At 36.9% G+C, this 18,808-nt stretch overlaps 2 protein-coding genes across 2 annotated transcripts; both read right to left on the bottom strand.

Annotated features, from left to right (window-relative positions):
* Positions 1-186: 186 nt before the first annotated feature.
* LOC146559845 (extracellular calcium-sensing receptor-like) lies at positions 187-3,624 on the bottom strand. The gene is made up of 6 exons (XM_085243645.1): positions 3,467-3,624; positions 3,093-3,381; positions 2,064-2,870; positions 1,742-1,969; positions 1,216-1,339; positions 187-1,085 (listed from the first exon to the last, which is right to left on the bottom strand). The coding sequence occupies exons 1-6, from the start codon at positions 3,601-3,603 to the stop codon at positions 187-189; spliced, it is 2,484 nt and encodes an 827-aa protein (XP_085099771.1). The 5' UTR covers positions 3,604-3,624.
* A 4,652-nt stretch (positions 3,625-8,276) lies between these two features.
* On the bottom strand, positions 8,277-11,231 carry LOC146559844 (extracellular calcium-sensing receptor-like). The gene is made up of 6 exons (XM_085243646.1): positions 11,089-11,231; positions 10,723-11,011; positions 9,868-10,623; positions 9,538-9,765; positions 9,331-9,454; positions 8,277-9,184 (listed from the first exon to the last, which is right to left on the bottom strand). The coding sequence occupies exons 1-6, from the start codon at positions 11,223-11,225 to the stop codon at positions 8,277-8,279; spliced, it is 2,442 nt and encodes an 813-aa protein (XP_085099772.1). The 5' UTR covers positions 11,226-11,231.
* Positions 11,232-18,808: the final 7,577 nt, after the last annotated feature.

Below are 18,808 nucleotides of genomic sequence, written 5' to 3'. Positions count from 1 at the left end.
TTCCATCTGTGGTTCACATTTTAACATCGTACTAAAGAGTAAAACATAAACAAATGCAATACATATTTGAATTACTGGTTTCCAGGACCAATATATAAAGTAATAAATTGATCAATGATTGTATACAAATTAAAATAAACAAATCTTAAAGATGGAGTAAGCAAACCCTCATGCATTTATTATTTTTTAATGGTTTCTCCCCATCATATGTCTTTTTGTATTTCTTTCGGGTTTCACTAATAAAATATAACATTTTGGAGCAAATATACTGAAAAATAACCCAAAGCTTGAGGCCAGAATAGCAAATATCTCTACAGCTACAGTAAATTTACCAGGAGAACTGACATATGCTGGGATAAAAGTGACCCAGACTGCACAGAATATCAACATACTGAAGGTGATGAATTTGGCCTCATTAAAATTATCAGGCAGCTTTCGAGACAGAAAAGCAAGGATAAAGCATAGCAAACTGAGAAGTCCTATATATCCTAAAACAGCCCAGAATCCTAAAGGTGAACCTAAATTACACTCTAGTATAATCTTTTCAGTGGCATGGACTGTGTTTTTGTAGGGGAATGGTGGAGCAAAAATTAACCACAGCACACAAATCAGCAGCTGGAGTAAAGTAAAGCTGAGCACACTTGTTCTCTGAAGTGCAGCAGAACACTGAGGAACTGTTTTTGCTGGCCTTGTAGCCTTAAAGGCAATCACCACTGTTATAGTTTTAGCCAAAATGCATGACATACACAAGGCAAAGCTTGCGCCAAAAGCTGTGTGGCGTAGCATGCATGACCACTCAGTAGGCTGGCCAATGAAGGTCAGAGAACACAAGAAACACAGAGTTAAGGAGAAGAGCAGGAGGAAGCTCAGTTCAGAATTACTGGCTTTGACAAGAGGTGTGTGACGAAACCGAAAGAAAACACATGACACTGCCAATGTTAAACTTGCTCCAAACAATGAGAAAGCGGCGAGTAGGCCCCCCATAGTTTCTCCAAAAGACAGGAACTCAATCACCTTTGGAACACAGTGGCTGCGATCTTCATCCGACCAGCACTCCAGCGGACATAGTAAACACACTGCAGAATCTGAGTAGAAAGTGTCAAACATAAAAAAGTATTTTGATACACCTAATACTGAAATAAACACTTCCTAGTAATGTATCAACTTATTAACACTTTTTTACATAGTAAAAATGACAGGAAATTTTCTACACACTGTTTGAGTTGCTAATCTCTCCAGCAGCACAGGCAATACAGGAAAAACAGCAGATGGGTTTGCCTTTAATTGCAGCCTGGCGGAAACCTGGCGGACAGCTCTCACTGCAGACAGACAATGGCTTCTGTAACAACACCACAACTCAAAGGTCACAGTTTGTTCCTCTTGTAATCCACATACTGAATTTAGATTGTTCAATTTATTTCTCATTAATAATATTGAAGAAAGAAAAACATACAAACATGCATTTAACCTTCAGACCATTATTTTACTCATTATTCTGCATCAGAGGGGAAAATTAACATAAAAATAGTTCTGAAGCTGTTATGTTAACATTGTTATTGAAAATTAACATTGAAAATTAAGGATTATACATATCTGTGTATGTGGGAGAGATTGTTTTTATTTGCTAAAGTTCAATATTAAAAAACTTTCTGAATGACAGTTTTTATTAATAAAATTTGAATTTTAATCAACCTGCAAAATAAGTATTAAATAAATATTCCTTGCTCTCAAATAGACTTACCATTCGGGATTCAGAAACCCATGTTATATTGATTTCATTCACGGCAAGCTGACTTTCATTTGGTAGTGAAGCATCATAGCTCCCTACAGCCACAAAAATTATATCTCCTGCTTGGTTTCTCTGCCAGTTCACAAGTTCATACATTGCTGAAGGGTCTCCATTTTCATCAAAATATACTCTTTCTCCCGACTGAAGAGTGAAATTGACATCTTGGAGGTGTTTCACAATCTACCAATCCAAAACGAGGGTTGGTAACTTAGCATATATAGAATTCTAGATCAAATAAATACTTTTTCTACGATTTTGTAAGGTAATGTCTTACCTTTTTTGGCTCTAAATGATCCTTCCATATACATGACTGATTCATGGCTTTAGCACTTTGACCACAATTTAACAAGTTATGCATAGCATGAGCTATGGCATACACAGCCTTGTACACATTGTTAGATATCCTTAGTTGTGATACATCCGTAAAAGGATTGTTTATGTCCTCTAACTTCTCAGAGCCAGAGCACTGAATCTGACCAGGCAGCCTGGATTGAAAACTGCAGCCAAAAACCGTTTCCCAGAACTCTCTTAGCACACTATTCTGAGGATCCTGACTTGGGTTAACCTGTAAAAGAAATTCTCGCAGGCCTGCAATCTTTGCCTTTTTGATAGTGAAGCCCAGAGACCCTGTCAGTATGCCAGAGTACCTCTTAGTAGTCAAATGACTTGCTGTTATCCACGATTCACTGCCCACCCACTGCAACCCAGTCAAGTTCTGCTTCAGAGCTTCCTCCAGCAAAATGTCCATCTCACCCTGGGCAAGAAAGGCAATCAAAACTCTTGCACTGCCACTACGAATCACTTCAATCACCCTTGCAACCTCCTCACTAGAGTCAGTCCTTGAAATGGCCTCTGAATATTCAACACAAACCCCTTCCTGACTTGCTGCTGTGATAAAAGTTGCCATCCCATTGTTGCCATAATCATTGTCACTTCTGACTGCCCCAACCCATGTCCATCCAAAATATTTTACCAGTTTTGCCAGGGCCCTGCTCTGATAGTAATCACTGGGGATGGTTCTGAAGAATGAAGGGTAATCCTTTCTGTTACTCAGACAAGCACATGTGGCAAAATGGCTGATCTGAAATGAAGTAAAAGAGAAAAACAAAAACAAATTTACAGTTGGGTCTTCAGAGACAAAACAAAATGTTGTTTCTGGCTTGTAACTAAATTTAATGTAAAGCTTGGAAGCCTTAAATCTAAGATTCACATAAACCTGTAAGTGACCAAAAAAGTTACTAAACTTCAATTTTTGGAGAGAGTCACATTATAAAAAATTGACACAAATATTATAAATACTTACTACTGGTATTTGGAAGGTCCCACAAATTTGTAGCATCACAATGGTTGAGGAAGACTCAGAAGCTCCAATGATGACATGAACAGATGAATGACTGCTGCAGGTTTTCTCTGCTGTCCTTTCCTGTCCATTTAGTAAACCCATCACTGCACGTGTTGAAGGCAGTGTTGAACCACAGCTGTCAAATATCTTATAACCAACTGAAATATTAGGCAGTAAAGTGCTGCTATTGTTGATCTCTTCTACTGCAAAAATCATTGTTTGGGCAAAACGAAATTCTCTCAAATTTATCCTGAAAAGAGTAAAAAAAAGTGTTTTAAAAAGTGTAATGTAAAGCTCTTCAAGTCATGAACCCTGCAAAGGGAAAAAAGACAAACCTGGAGCATGTGAGAGTTTCTGGAGTATGAGTCAGGGAGAACGAAGGCTTTGAGATTTGGCTATGGATAGAAAAAGCTCCTCCAATAGTAATATCCCCTTTCTTAGTCAAAAGAGGAACCTCTGGACTTCCCAGCATTTCACAGAGAACAGTATTTTCCTCTGCTCTGCAGACTCCCATAAATAAACCCCAAAATAACACTCTGAATGTGCAGTCATACATCTTTTACAGACAACCACACTCATGCATGTACAGCCCTGTACTCTGTTTTGATATTACTGACCAAGCATGTGTATTCTTTAATGGGCAGAGCTTTATAGAGCTATAATTGATGAAGCCTGAGGTCCTCCTATCATATCACAGTATGACATACATTGTCACACTGTTTTGCGATTTTTATGGGAGACAGCTTTTTTTTTTTGAGTCACCCTTACCAGAAAATGCATATATTTGAAGCTGTCTTCTTTGGAAACATTTGATATAATAATAGTGTAAATTGTTTTGTAAATTATGTAAATTGTTATAATAGTGGTAATTGAAACGATTTAATAATTTAAAAACATTAAATTTTTGAATGACACAAGACTCCACGTGGGACCATACAACTCAACACACACAGAGCTAGATATTCTAATTCAGCTGCACAGTTTTCTTTATTAATTGATGGTTCAAAACAGGAACCATTTGGCAGTGTGATAAAATCAACACAATTTAAAATAAATACTTAATACTTAAACAGCTGTCAAACTTCTATTTAAGATATTTTAGGTGGCAACATTCCATAACCTTTGTGGTAACTAAATAAAGACTCTAAACAAGACATATATGTAAATATTTGTTTTGTAAACACACTCACACACTTATATAGACTGATTAGTAACCCACTGGCAACCAAAAGTTGCTAGTGAAATCTGAAATTCATGAGTAGTTACTGGAGATTGCTAGCAGTCATGAAACTGGTCACAAACCGTTATGGCACTGCAGCATACGTAGCTACGGCTGGCTAGTTCCCACATTTGAAAGTTAGTATGAACGATAAAGATAAGCAAGTGACTTGCCAAGCTCTAGTTACACTGGGAAAAGGGTGAAGCAAACCAGTATGGGGCGTCGTTTGTAAACTGAAACATGCTGAAATTAACGGCAAAATTTTTCCACATATAGCTTAAAACCTTACAAAAACATGTTTTTTCGAGTCACTTTTACAACATTTACTAAAACATTTGTAACTTTTTATATTTAAAACACAATTTTAAATGTTAAATCTACATGTTAAATACTAAATCTAAATATTGTATTTAAATTTAAATGTTAAATCTAAATGTTACGGGAAACTAAATATTTAGCTAACATGCAAATTTATTGTACAGGTCAACAGAAAACCAAAATAAAAGCTTTACAAAAACCTCCGGCGCTAAAGTGTGCCGGTAGTGGTCAGGTTGTTTGTCTGCTCTTGCCTGACAGTCACATCTAACCGCCATGGGCTGCTTCACTTCTTGCCTACCAACATGTCCAGCAATTTAGCTGAAAACATCGAAAGAGCCATTTTGTTGGCCATCCAAAGGTTCAGCAGTAGTCACACTAAGCAACTGCAGTGTCCACTTTACAATCACCGCAGCATATGTCCAGCTAAATCTCTGGACATGCTGGTAGTTAATTTCAGCATGCTTCAGTTTACAAACGGCGCCCCATAAACCAGAAACAGAGAACATTTACCTTTAAAGTTTTACCTCTTGAAACATGTTGATTATAGTTATGAAGCACAACCTTTACTTTGAGGGCAAATATTCTACATTTCTGGCCTGCATCACACTTTTTCAGGTTTCGCTGTATGTCTGAGAGTACATGGTAAATGACTACTAACAGGTTGGTGCGTTTGATTCAAAATGTGGGTGACTGTGGCAATCAGCTAGAGAAAAAAGCAATCACAAGGAGCTTTACAACTGAAATCATGTTTATAAGTGAGTACAAAATGTATTGTTGACATCTTTGGACTTTATTGTAACTCGTTCACATAGATACTGTAGTTAGTTGCATAGCCACTGTGACTGACAGGTGTCCTGACAGCAGTGGTGAGTGAAATGTTAGCATTATTATAGCATTAACACAGAAGTCACATTAATCTTGAGGTTTTAAAATGCAGTCCAAAACTAATGGGTGACATCATGGTATCATAGTGGCGATGTCTATGGCTGACATTTTTTTCTCTCTTTTCTCTCTGTGTGGACATGTGTGTGAGATGGTATCGTAGAAACCCATACTTTATCCACAATAGCGTAAACAAATTTTAAACAGATTTTGTACAATATCCCAATATTTTCAGAATTGGGCTTGTATGATAAATACTAACACTGAATATGGTCCGTAAACTGTTGTCTGATATACAGTGGGGCAAAAAAGTATTTAGCCAGCCACCTATTGTGCAAGTTCCCCCACCTAAAATGATGACAGAGGTCAGTAATTTGCACCAGAGGTACACTTCAACTGTGAGAGACAGAATGTGAAAAAAAAAATCCATGAATCCACATGGTAGGATTTGTAAAGAATTTATTCGTAAAGTAGGGTGGAAAATAAGTATTTGGTCAATAACAAAAATACAACTCAATACTTTGTAACATAACCTTTGTTGGCAATAACAGAGGTCAAACGTTTACTATAGGTCTTTACCAGGTTTGCACACACAGTAGCTGGTATTTTGGCCCATTCCTCCATGCAGATCTTCTCGAGAGCAGTGATGTTTTGGGGCTGTCGCCGAGCAACACGGACTTTCAACTCCCGCCACAGATTTTCTATGGGGTTGAGGTCTGGAGACTGGCTAGGCCACTCCAGGACTTTCAAATGCTTCTTACGGAGCCACTCCTTTGTTGCCCGGGCGGTGTGTTTTGGATCATTGTCATGTTGGAAGACCCAGCCTCGTTTCATCTTCAAAGTTCTCACTGATGGAAGGAGGTTTTGGCTCAAAATCTCACGATACATGGCCCCATTCATTCTGTCCTTAACACGGATCAGTCGTCCTGTCCCCTTGGCAGAAAAACAGCCCCATAGCATGATGTTTCCACCCCCATGCTTCACAGTAGGTATGGTGTTCTTGGGATGCAACTCAGTATTCTTCTTCCTCCAAACACGACGAGTTGAGTTTATACCAAAAAGTTCTACTTTGGTTTCATCTGACCACATGACATTCTCCCAATCCTCTGCTGTATCATCCATGTGCTCTCTGGCAAACTTCAGACGGGCCTGGACATGCACTGGCTTCAGCAGAGGAACACGTCTGGCACTGCGGGATTTGATTCCCTGCCGTTGTAGTGTGTTACTGATGGTGACCTTTGTTACTTTGGTCCCAGCTCTCTGCAGGTCATTCACCAGGTCCCCCCGTGTGGTTCTGGGATCTTTGCTCACCGTTCTCATGATCATTTTGACCCCACGGGATGAGATCTTGCGTGGAGCCCCAGATCGAGGGAGATTATCAGTGGTCTTGTATGTCTTCCATTTTCTGATGATTGCTCCCACAGTTGATTTTTTCACACCAAGCTGCTTGCCTATTGTAGATTCACTCTTCCCAGTCTGGTGCAGGTCTACAATACTTTTCCTGGTGTCCTTCGAAAGCTCTTTGGTCTTGGCCATGGCGGAGTTTGGAGTCTGACTGTTTGAGGCTGTGGACAGGTGTCTTTTATACAGATGATGAGTTCAAACAGGTGCCATTCATACAGGTAACGAGTGGGGGACAGAAAAGCTTCTTACAGAAGACGTTACAGGTCTGTGAGAGCCAGAGACTTTCCTTGTTTGAGGTGACCAAATACTTATTTTCCACCCTGATTTACGAATAAATTCTTTACAAATCCTACATGTGAATTCATGGATTTTTTTTTCACATTCTGTCTCTCACAGTTGAAGTGTACCTCTGGTGCAAATTACTAACCTCTGTCATCATTTTAAGTGGGGGAACTTGCACAATCGGTGGCTGACTAAATACTTTTTTGCCCCACTGTACCTTGCACTTTTCTGTCAGTGAGGCTGTACTATGTCCAACAAACTTGATCAGTGCTGAGGAGTGATTGTTTTTAAAAGGTTGAGTGTGAACAGGTCATGCCTGAGAAAGAGGCCTGGTTCACAAGTGCATACTGCAATATTTGAAAAAATTACTTTTAACATATTAAACACAGAACTCAGTTCAGAACTGATTCAATTTAATTTTATTTATATAACAGCAATTCACAATAACAGTTGCTTCAAGGTGCTTTATATTATAAGGTAAAAAGACCCTGCAATAATCCAACAATTTGCAGGATCAGGTTCAGGTTTCTGTGTTTTTTCAAGCATTTTTATTTTGTAATGACAAAGCTTTTTGACTCATGTGTACATGATAAAGGTTTGCAAATCAGAAGGCATTGTCTATACTGTAGACTATACCTATGCTAATAATAAAGTGCGACAAGTAGTTTTTTTTAGTTTAATTTATTCATATTAAACTAAAGAACGTTATATTCACTTAATTCCCAATTTAATAATGAACCAAAAAAAGTGTATCAAATTTTTATTACACATTTTTATTGTTGATTGTTATTGTTAATATTACTGACAGTGTTAGAATTAGTACACTATAAAATTATCAAAATCAATACAAAAAAGAAAACTCTACATTCTACAGAAAACATCGTACATTCACTTTGTACAATTTTTTGAAGATTTTTGAAAAACTAGAAAATACAAATATAATACATGTGAAAATGAATGTCACACCAAAACGTAAGGGTAAGTAGTGAAATCAAAAAGTATACGACTAAATGCATTTGAAATAAAACTGGTGCCTTGATTTATTTTGATTGTATTTTTCCCATCAAATGTTTCTTTGTGTTCAGTTCAGGTTTAATTACAATAATATAGCATTTTGGTGCAAAAATACAAAAGAGTAGCCCATAACTTGATGCCAGAATAGCAAATATTTCCACAGCAACTGTGAATTTTCCAGGGGAGCTGACATAAGCTGGTATAAAGGTTAACCACACTGCACAGAATATCAACATGCTGAAAGTGATAAATTTAGCTTCATTGAAATTATCAGGCAGCTTTCGAGCTAAAAAAGCAAGTACAAAACATAACATAGCCAGCAGCCCTATGTATCCTAACACAGCCCAGAAACCTACAGGTGATCCCAGGGCACATTCAAGTATAATTTTCTCTTTGTAATGATTCATATTTTTGTAGGGGAATGGTGGGTTTATTGTTAGCCAAAGAATGCAAATCAATACCTGTATGAGAGTGAATGCTAGAACACTCAGTCTCTGCTGTACAGGTCCAAACCATTTCATGACATTACTCCCTGGAAGTGTAGCTTTAAAGGCCATCAGTACTACTATTGTTTTCCCCAGAATACAAGAGATACAGAGCACAAAAGTTATGCCAAATGCTGTGTGTCGAAGCATGCAGGACCACTCGGAGGGCTGACCAATGAAAGTTAGAGAACACAGGAAACACAGAGTCAAGGAGAAGAGCAGCAGGAAGCTCAGCTCAGAATTGTTGGCCTTTATCAGTGGAGTGTCCTTCTTGATTAAGAATAGAGCAGCCACTATCAAATTAAGGAGAACACCAAAGAAAGTAAAAAACACAATAATCTTTCCCATAAATTCTGTGAAGGAAAGAAACTCAACATTTTTTAATATACATGCATCTCTGTTTTGATTGGACCAATATTCTCCAGGACACTTTTTGCAGTCATTAGAATCTGTAATGAAAATAGTGTTGCCGTTATTGGTATTAAATCAGTGTAACTGTAAATCAGTAACTGTACCACAGAAGACTTAAACATGACACATAAACTGTAGAAAGCAAACAGTGTATGCACGTTGCTGTAATTCAGGACTGTGATACCTGTGGTGTTGCTGATTTCTCCTTCTGCACATGGCATACAGTCATAGCAGCAGACTGGCTTTCCTTTTTGAAGAACTTTATGTGTTCCTGGATGGCAGCTGACACTGCACACTGAGACAGGCAACTTCAGATCCAATAAAGAGGAATATGTGAAAGTTTTTGAAGAGACGCATTTTTAACTGTTGTTTTATCAGTTAAAATATTTACCTCTTTGCTTCCTCCAGGCCACACAATGGCTTCCGTTTTAAGAACAAACCTCTGACCAGGAGGTAGAGAAGCATCATAATAGCCAACTGGTATAAACTGAACAGATCCATCTGGTCCATGCTGCCAGTTTACCACCTCGTACCTGGCAGCAGTTGCTCCAGTGCTGTCAAACCACACTCGATCCCCATTCTTAATAGTAAAGTTCACTTGCTTTAGGGACTCCACTACCTGAAGACCAGAAAACTAAACTGTGTCATATATTGCCATTATATTAATATCACTATTTTGATGTACAAAACAAAGAAAAGTTTAGTCATTAGTTTAGTTTACCTGCCTATGAGTAACATGAACTTTCTTGTCACACCCTTGAATGTTTGAGCACTTTAGGATATTATGCAGAGAATAGGCTACAGCATAGACTGCTTTGTAAATGTTACTGGAGTATCTCAGCTCTGCCACATCATCATCATAATCTATCAGCTCCATTAGATCCTGATTTTCTTTGCAAAATGTAGTATTTATCATACTGTCCTGGTTTGCCTCCTTACACTGAAATTCTGTCTCCCAAAAGCCTTTGACTAAAAAATCTTCCATGCCACTGATATTAGCCTTTTGCACTGCAAAGCCCAGTGAGCCTCCCAATACAGCAAAGCTGGTAGGAGTCACAAGGCTGTTAGCAGTAATCCAGGCCTCCACTCCAATGAATTGTCTGCCAGTGATGTTGTGCAGACTCAATTGCTCCAGAAGGTTGTTCATCTCTACATGGGCCAGGAAACCAACAATAACCCGGGCAGTGCTCTTACGGATCACATCAACCACTTTTAGAAGTTTTTCTGGTTCTGCCCTGTGAAACCTCTCTCTGTATTCCACACATACTCCTTCTTCTTGGGCCGCAGCGAGGAAGATAGCCATGCCATTGTTACCATAGTCACTATCACTATTGACTGCTCCAACCCAGGTCCAGCCAAAGTGCTTGACCAGTTGAGCGAGGGCTCGACTTTGATAAAAGTCACTGGCAATGGTTCGAAAAAAAGAAGGATATTCTGTCCTGCTACTCAAACACTCACAAGTAGCTGAATGACTTATCTGAGTACACACAATAGAAAGATGCAAGAAAGAGAGACAGAATAAGGAAAGTTTACATTTCATATGCATACATGGAATATCCATCAACATCCCTCTTACCACTGGTATTTTAAATGGTCCAGTAGTTTGTGACAGAACAATGGTTGAAGAGGATTCAGACTCCCCAATAATAGCATGCACAGCTGATTGGCCAGAGCAGCTCTTTCCCAGCATCCATTCATCACCATTAATCAGGGCCATAACTGCACGCATTGAGGACAGTGTTGAGCCACAGTTGTCATAAATACGATATCCAATAGAAACATTGCGAAGAAGAGAACTGTTTTTGTTTATTTCCTCAATAGCAAATATCATCGTCTGTGCAAATCGAAACTCCCTAAGGTTGACACTGAGAAATGACAAGGAAATATAAACTTGTGTTTACTGTCACAAAACTCAGTATTTTTGTTAATAGCATAAAATTACCTGGAACACCTGAGGCGTTTGGGTTTCTCTGTAAAGACAAGTGAAGGCGATGTTATTTTGCTGTGGATGGAAAAGGCTCCACCGATCATAACATCTCCTTCTTTTGACATCATAGGAAACTCTGGACTCCCCAGCATTTGACACAGAGAAGCTTTCTCCTCTACAGTTTGAAATGCAAAAAATCCAATGAACACTAGCCCTGTTATCAATGACAACATCTTCTATGTATGCATTATGGTGGGAAAAAGCTACTCTTGTCTGGGTTAGAGCAGAATTTTATCTTAGACCATGGCAGGATACGTTAGTTTTTACCAACCAATCAGAGACAGGAAAACTTTCATTGGGCCTCGTCATGATATTATGTGTTGATAATGATTTGTTACAATTTTAGGTTTTTTAGATTTCCAAATTTATATTAAACAAATGAAACAAATTATAACTTCAGACCAACAAACATAAAGTCCAGTGGATATCAATGCATAATTATACACAATTTGAGGATTTAACATAAAATATTAGATAAAACTTGTGCATTTTGAAAAAAAATCCATAAATACTTAAAATTTTAATTTAATCCCACTATGCAAAGTGATGTCAGAGTAACCTTTTTAATATGTCACTTTTGGACATCCAGTTTTGGTCCACTGGAGGGGTTGTTTTGTAATGCCAGGTGACATTTTTTTCTCAACGTCTACAGAACATCTAGTGTAGATGTCTGTAGGACCTCCATGTACAGGCTATTTATAGTCAAACTGTGGTTGTTGTGGACATCTTCTCAATGCCAAACTTAACAAAACTTAGCCTAAAGCCTAAAGCCTGTTTAAATGTTGTTTTTATACTGTTGTTATCCGGTCTTTAAGTCTGACGTCACTAGCCGTGTCTGGGCTCAAACTCCAGGTCCATAAATCAAATGATCACTGTGGCATCACTGAGAGCTGAAAAACTGTCTAAAGTTTTTCATCTGTAATAAAATGATCAGTGTTCTGCTCTACCAGGTGTAACAATTGAGTTTAACATCCGGGCATCCATGAAAACGGAATTTATGACATTTAACGGAGTTAGAAATTAGCAGAAAGTTAGCTCGCTAGCTTCCATCTAAATACTGACTGATGGATTTTGGAAACAAATTCAAACGTACGGCTCTTCTATCACATCCAACATAAATGAAGTCAGAACAGCAGTGACGTTTGTAGGGTTACTGAAGTTTGGCTAGCTGGTATATAATGATTTGCTACGTGACCGCTAGTGACACAGCTATGTGAGCATAATAATAATAATAATAATGGATTGGATTTATATAGCGCTTTTCAAGGCACCCAAAGCACTTTATTCATTCACTCTGGCATTCACACACACATAATGTAAACAAGCTAACTTTTTTCCACTCGATAAAAGTTAACGTGAGTGTTCTCGGTGGTCAGGAACAAATGTAATCGCATGGCAGGATGCTGTAAAAGGACCAAACTTCAGCCAGGAGAACAACTGAGATAATCCATCCACAATACAAGGTTAGTCATTCATATACTGCTGCATGGGCTGGGCTGTAGTTACATCCTAAGGTTTTAAAAACTGAGCTTAAATAAATGATTAGCAGTAATGAAAGCCGAGGGAGGTCAACAGTGATCACTGACTGTTTTAGGAGCTTTTTGAGATTAAATAGAAGAAAATACATAACATTAAACATGTTAACAACACAAAAGCCATATTAAACACAGACTACTTTAGGCCCGGAAGCAGGATTCGTCACGTCATCACTTAAAGACCGGATAGTGTCAGTAGTCACATATTTTCAGAGGGTAAAGGACATGTTTTCTATAGACTACCAGTTAATCTTTTTGTTGCTTTGTTTACACTTTTGTATCCGTCTATAGCTATCATTTGTGGCTGAGACAATCAAATGAAGTTATTGGAAAATGATCTGGAACAGTATGCCACCTTCTGAAATGGGTCTAGATCATAACATTTATGTACAAAGAAATGCAGAGTGATCAGTGCACATCTCCAAGATGCCGCAGGCTCTTGAAGCTAAAACAAAAGTGAGCAGCTGCTCGGTGGACATGTCCCCAGCTTCTCACAGTTTGGAAAATGTGCGCGTTGACAAAGACTGTCGAGCAGATAGTCCAGTTCATACATATACACTTTCACAAACTTCTCCTACTTGTCATTGCAACTTCTCTACCAATCACAATCATGTTCACTTCCTCTTACAACCATAAGCTCTTTGTAATAAAACACATTTGTAATTAAAAAATGATTTAAAAAAATGTATAAATAATGTACATTTCCTGCACCTGTCATAGACACATAATGTCCAGAAATATTACCCAGTCCAAAGCTCAAACGTTGAACATCATATTGACGTCCAAGTTTGGACGTCCAAGATCTGGACCTGCTTTGGACATTAATCCATGACCAGAATTGATGGACCCAATATAGATATGATGTTTAGTGGGATTTGATTTATGAGTAAAATGTACTATTTGGCTATTTTCACACAGAGTTATGGCCAGCAGGCCTTGATTTCAAAATGTAGAGATGATGAATGCTACCGTATGTTTAACTTGAAAGTGTTCAGATTCCCTTTCTTTCATTCAGTTTATTTTATTTTATACATATGATTGTACACACTCTGTTTGCTGTAATGAAAATAATGAGAATATATGTCTTCAAAAAACAATTACAAGAGTATTTTATCCATACATGTATTTGTGAATATCTTCAATTATACCCGATTTACTTATTCCACTGTATTAACAGTGTTCCAATAACCGCAGTGCTAAAACAATAATATATAGATCCATATCATTGCAAATGAAAAACAGAAGTTTACAAGTGAATTAAACACAGACTTGTGAAAACACAAGTAATACCATATCTTGTGTAACTGTAGCTCAATAAGATTACATTTTTAGAGTTAGTTAATTTATACATCAGTGTACATACAGTTCCTCAAAATGTAAAGGTATGAAAAGTGGGGACCATAATTAAATATAGTATATGGTTTGCAGTTGTTCATCTTGGGGACTTATACAAACAAGGCACTTCCATTTTGCAGGGCTTCAAAATGCTGCAAAGTTTTAATATTGACTATTTTAGATCACATAGGAAATTTGTGTTCCAGCATACAAATGGTAGTATTACTGCTGAACACTGTCATAACCGTGTACATTATTCCTGGTAATGTGACCCAAATATCTGCCTTTTTCATTACACTTAATATTGTAACATGACATACCAAGTAAGTCATTTTTTTCAGAAAACAACTAGTGCAGTAGTTTTCGATAGTAACTATTGTTTTTTTGTAAACTGTTATGAACAGTTGGGGAAGATGATTTGAAAGTCTTTTTGACTAACAAAACCTCAGCTGGATGAACATAGTGATGTGGAATCCTACATCTAGTAATCTAGAAATCTGGGCTAATATGTTGTTGTTTTTTTAATCGGTCAATTTCTTTCTTTCTTTGTTCTGTCTGCTTTGAACAGAAAGTTTGAATGTGAAATAAAAACAAAAGAAACAAACAAAAAACAACATTATATATTGCATGGGGATTTACACATAATCATTCTTGATTTGAATTTGTGCTAAATGCTTTTGGCATGTTTACCTTGTATTTTCAGTTATTTCCCTGTGTGGCACTTTAAGAAGGTATTGCATTTGGATTAGGGGATTAAAGTTACACTTTTGACAAGGAAGCAAAATAAACAATTTAGCATAACTGATTTAGCAGTGTATTGAGCCTTGCAATAATTAATTTTGTTATTGTTGCCTTTCAGCCAAAGGGATGTTCAGTAGCAGCTGGTGTGCCTCTTGGGCCCTTTTGAATTACCAAAAGATATTGTTAATTTTGTTTATGCAAAGTTAAATTGGTGTTTCAGTCACGGTTGTTTACCTTTGGGTATTGATTAAGTTCGAACACAGGTGCTGAAGTGCAGGTGCCTAAGGCCTGACCATGACCTACACCTGTGGCTCATCCCAGTAACAAGCACAATAACAAACTGAGAAATTCCCTCCAGAATACACTCAGCTCACACACCTATCCTCTTAGCAGATACTTGTTTCCAGGAGTGTTGCATCATGATACCCTTATGATGTCCACTGGAGAGCTGGTGCCGTCAAGGCCAAAGTCTATGATTGATCTTACTTTTTGAACTTGATGAAATGAATGAAAGTCAGAAGGTAACTTCGTATATGTTTTTTTTAGTGTCAAAAGACATATTATCAATCAACTGGATCTGAACTTTTTATACACCTAGGCTTATTCTCTTTGGTATTATGAGGGTTGTTGCAGGGTAGGTTAGCAAAACATTGACAAATAATAAATATTTAAGCTACATTTCGATAACAATCCAAAAACGATCTGCTTCCTTTGGTACACTTATGTAGTATTTATAAGTTTGTAGCAGTGCAGCAGATGATTATTACCTGTGTTCTTTTTTTAATGGGGATCAGGTCAGATCTCTGTGCAGTCCAGTGATGTTCTTTATTATTACTAAATGATCTTTATATTCAGGAGAGCATTTTAGTGTTGCAAGAGTGAACGGCCTACACTAAAGTGTTAGAGTTAGTCTTGGAAGGTCAGTATTACCATAACAGGGAACTTAGAATACAAGTCAGCTAAATTATGGGGTAGAACATGGAAAGAGAGAAATAAATAAGAAATTATAAAAGCTGAAACCTAATTTTGTTCTTATACAGAACACATCTGGGACAGCAATACAGTATGTAGTGCAAGATTTAAATCAATGAAAATAAAAGAAAAAAAGTAAAATACTTTTCCTAACAAATTACACATACACACAATCACAAATCAGTGATTTCTTTGTACCTCCATTGGATCACCATACCATGGACAATACTGTCATCTGCTGGTAGTATTGTGGAATTACTGAAAACCATACTAATTCCAGTTATGGTGTATATTTTGCTGCTGCAGCAGCAGCAGCAGCAGCAGCATATTATTATTAGTAGTAGTAGTAGTAGTAGTAGTAGTAGTAGTAGTAGTAACTAAAAAACTGTATACAGCCAATATTACTAGTCCATACACACACTGTAAGGGGACAAAAATGCATATAAATACAAACATATACAACAATTACAGAACAAAAAGTAGACCAACACATGAGGGAAATATAAAGAAATTCAACATAAGCACAGTGACAAGTTAAATATATATATATATATATATATATATATATATATATATATTTTTTTTTTTTTTTTTTTTTTTTATTTATTTATTTATTTTTTTTTTTTTACGTGGCATGGCCACAGACACACCAATATTGACACTGGCTGTGTGTTCTTATTATAGATTGAAACTTAATTTCTTAATTTCTTAACCTCAATGATGATAAGCCCTAAAATTCAATGTTGTGTCTTTAATTAAAACCAATTAAGGGACTTGTTCAGTCAGACTGTGCAATGTTTAAAAGAAATTGCAAAAACACCTAAGAGTCACATCTCAGACTCTATAGGCCCAAGTTGGCATGTTAAATATTGAAGTTCATGACAGTACAATTAGAAAAAAGCCTTAACAAGTATGGCAACACCCTAATAAACCACAATACCTCTGGAATAATATCCTTTCAAAAGCAGAGAAGAAAATGGAAATGTCTAACCATAATGCATGTTTGTTAGAAACCAAATCCAGCACATCAGCACAGACGCCTCATACCACATCAGAATCAGAATCAGAATACTTTATTGATCCCTGGGGGAAATTATTACATATCAAGCACATTGGTAGAGGGGTGATGTTTTGGGCCCATTTCACCACAGAATCTGAGCACATTGATACCAAAGTATTGTAGAGTCTAATGTGAGATCATCTATCCGAGAGCTAAAGCTTGGCCTAAACTACATCATGTAACAGAGCAGTGATCCAAAGCACAGCAGCAAATCATAATGCCTGAGAAAGTAAAGAATCAAAGTGACAGACCTCACCCTGGCCAGAATGCTATCACTGGGAAAAAAATGCCCACAAATAATCAATAATCTGAAGCAATAGTGTTAATAGTATTGGGTTGAAATTCCTCTTCAGTGATGTGAGGGATTGGTAAAGATATGCAGAACATTACTTCAAGTTTATGTTGCTAAAGGTGGTTCTTGAGTCATCTTGATAGTTTCTGACTCATTGTTTGTTCATTCTGGGATAGTTTTTGTTAAAAACAAAAATGATATACTGTATGTAATATGTATGTTAGATTATTTATTGCTGTGTACCTCAAAATGTGTTGAAATAATTTTTGAACCTGGTAAGGACCAGATGGTTTATTTATTTTTTGTTATGTCCAGATACATAAAACCTTAGAACTGAAAGAAGATGTACTTTCTTTTCTCATGACTCTATAAGGTCACAGTAGTTTCTCTTACAGGGACAATCTTAAGAGTAAATCCAAATGTTTGCAAAATATCACTGGGCTTCAGGTATAACGGTGACATTCAGTAATAATGAGAAACATCTTCTGATGTGAAGTGCAAACTCACAAAAGGACTGAAATCAAACAATTGCTTTGTTTGCCAAAATTCAATGGAACCAATAGGGGTACTTGGTTAAGGTCATCTTTGGCGGCAAGTCTTTTCCCACTGCCCTGATTTCTGCTGCATACTAGGAGATAGTCACAGGCCCAAGTGTCCATATCAAAATATGACATTTACCAAAGAATTGATGATGACGTGTGGATACTTTTTAAAAGGCTGCAACGAGGGAAATTCTAAAGATGACTGTGCTCATAGAAGAAAAAGACTATATTTCCCAGTTCTGCCTAAAAGGTTTTACAGCTAGATAACTGAATTACAATTAAATTGTGGGTAGATGACAATCAAATAGAAGATATTCAGCAGAATTAGAGTTACAATGAAGTCTGAAAGTCATGATGGAGATTTGAGTGGCCTGAATACAGCCAATGTTATTTGAACTCATACTGATATTTTTAATCCTTGTAAACCTAATGAATATAAATATATATGTACAGCATTAGCTTGAACATAAATTAGATAAACTACTTTGAAATGTAATGTTTAATTTCAAATTGTGAAAACAATGACACCCTTGAATAGAAACCTTTATACTTTGTATACCTTTGTACTCAGTATGTGTGTATGTTTCTTAAAGTTAACTTAGAAGAGTTTTTTTTTCTTCTCTTCAATATTAAACTAATAATTGCAGGTGACAGTAACTAATGTCTCACTGCCATCTCACTAATTAATGGCATCAATGCTAATTGTTTTGAGAGAAACAAGGTAACCTTCAATTAAAAAAATTCTAAATTAATTAGTTTTCAACGCAACACCTGGTGAACGCTTGTTTTCTATCCTAAGGGCCAGATGTCATCAGTCTTGTCGAAAACACTTGCTTGTCTTTTCTTGCCCAGTTTGCCCCTTGTCTACCTCTCACCCCTCTGGGAAAAAGGTAAATTGGCAGGTTTAGGTTGATGTCATAACATAGTTTCCCTTTCATAATATGCTCACAAACAAGTTTAAGTGCTTCCCAAGTGCACACACTTATGCTTCAATGCATGTTGTTATTCATTCAGATTAAGACAACACATGTTGTTTTCATCATCTACAAGTTCACAAACAAGTGACATGCAAACATCAAAAAAACTTGCCACAAGTGAAGGATATTTAAAAACTTTTGTGTCTGTGAATATGTGTGACATATTTCATGTTATACATAAGCGTATGCATATATATTTTAAATCGTATATTATATCTATA

Source organism: Mchenga conophoros, linkage group LG14, assembly GCF_057382185.1.
Source record: "Mchenga conophoros isolate Kocher_MC1m ecotype Shallow Benthic linkage group LG14, M_conophoros_male_GT1.1, whole genome shotgun sequence".
NCBI classification, from domain to species: domain Eukaryota; kingdom Metazoa; phylum Chordata; class Actinopteri; order Cichliformes; family Cichlidae; genus Mchenga; species Mchenga conophoros.
This window is presented reverse-complemented; position numbering and strand designations above follow the sequence as displayed.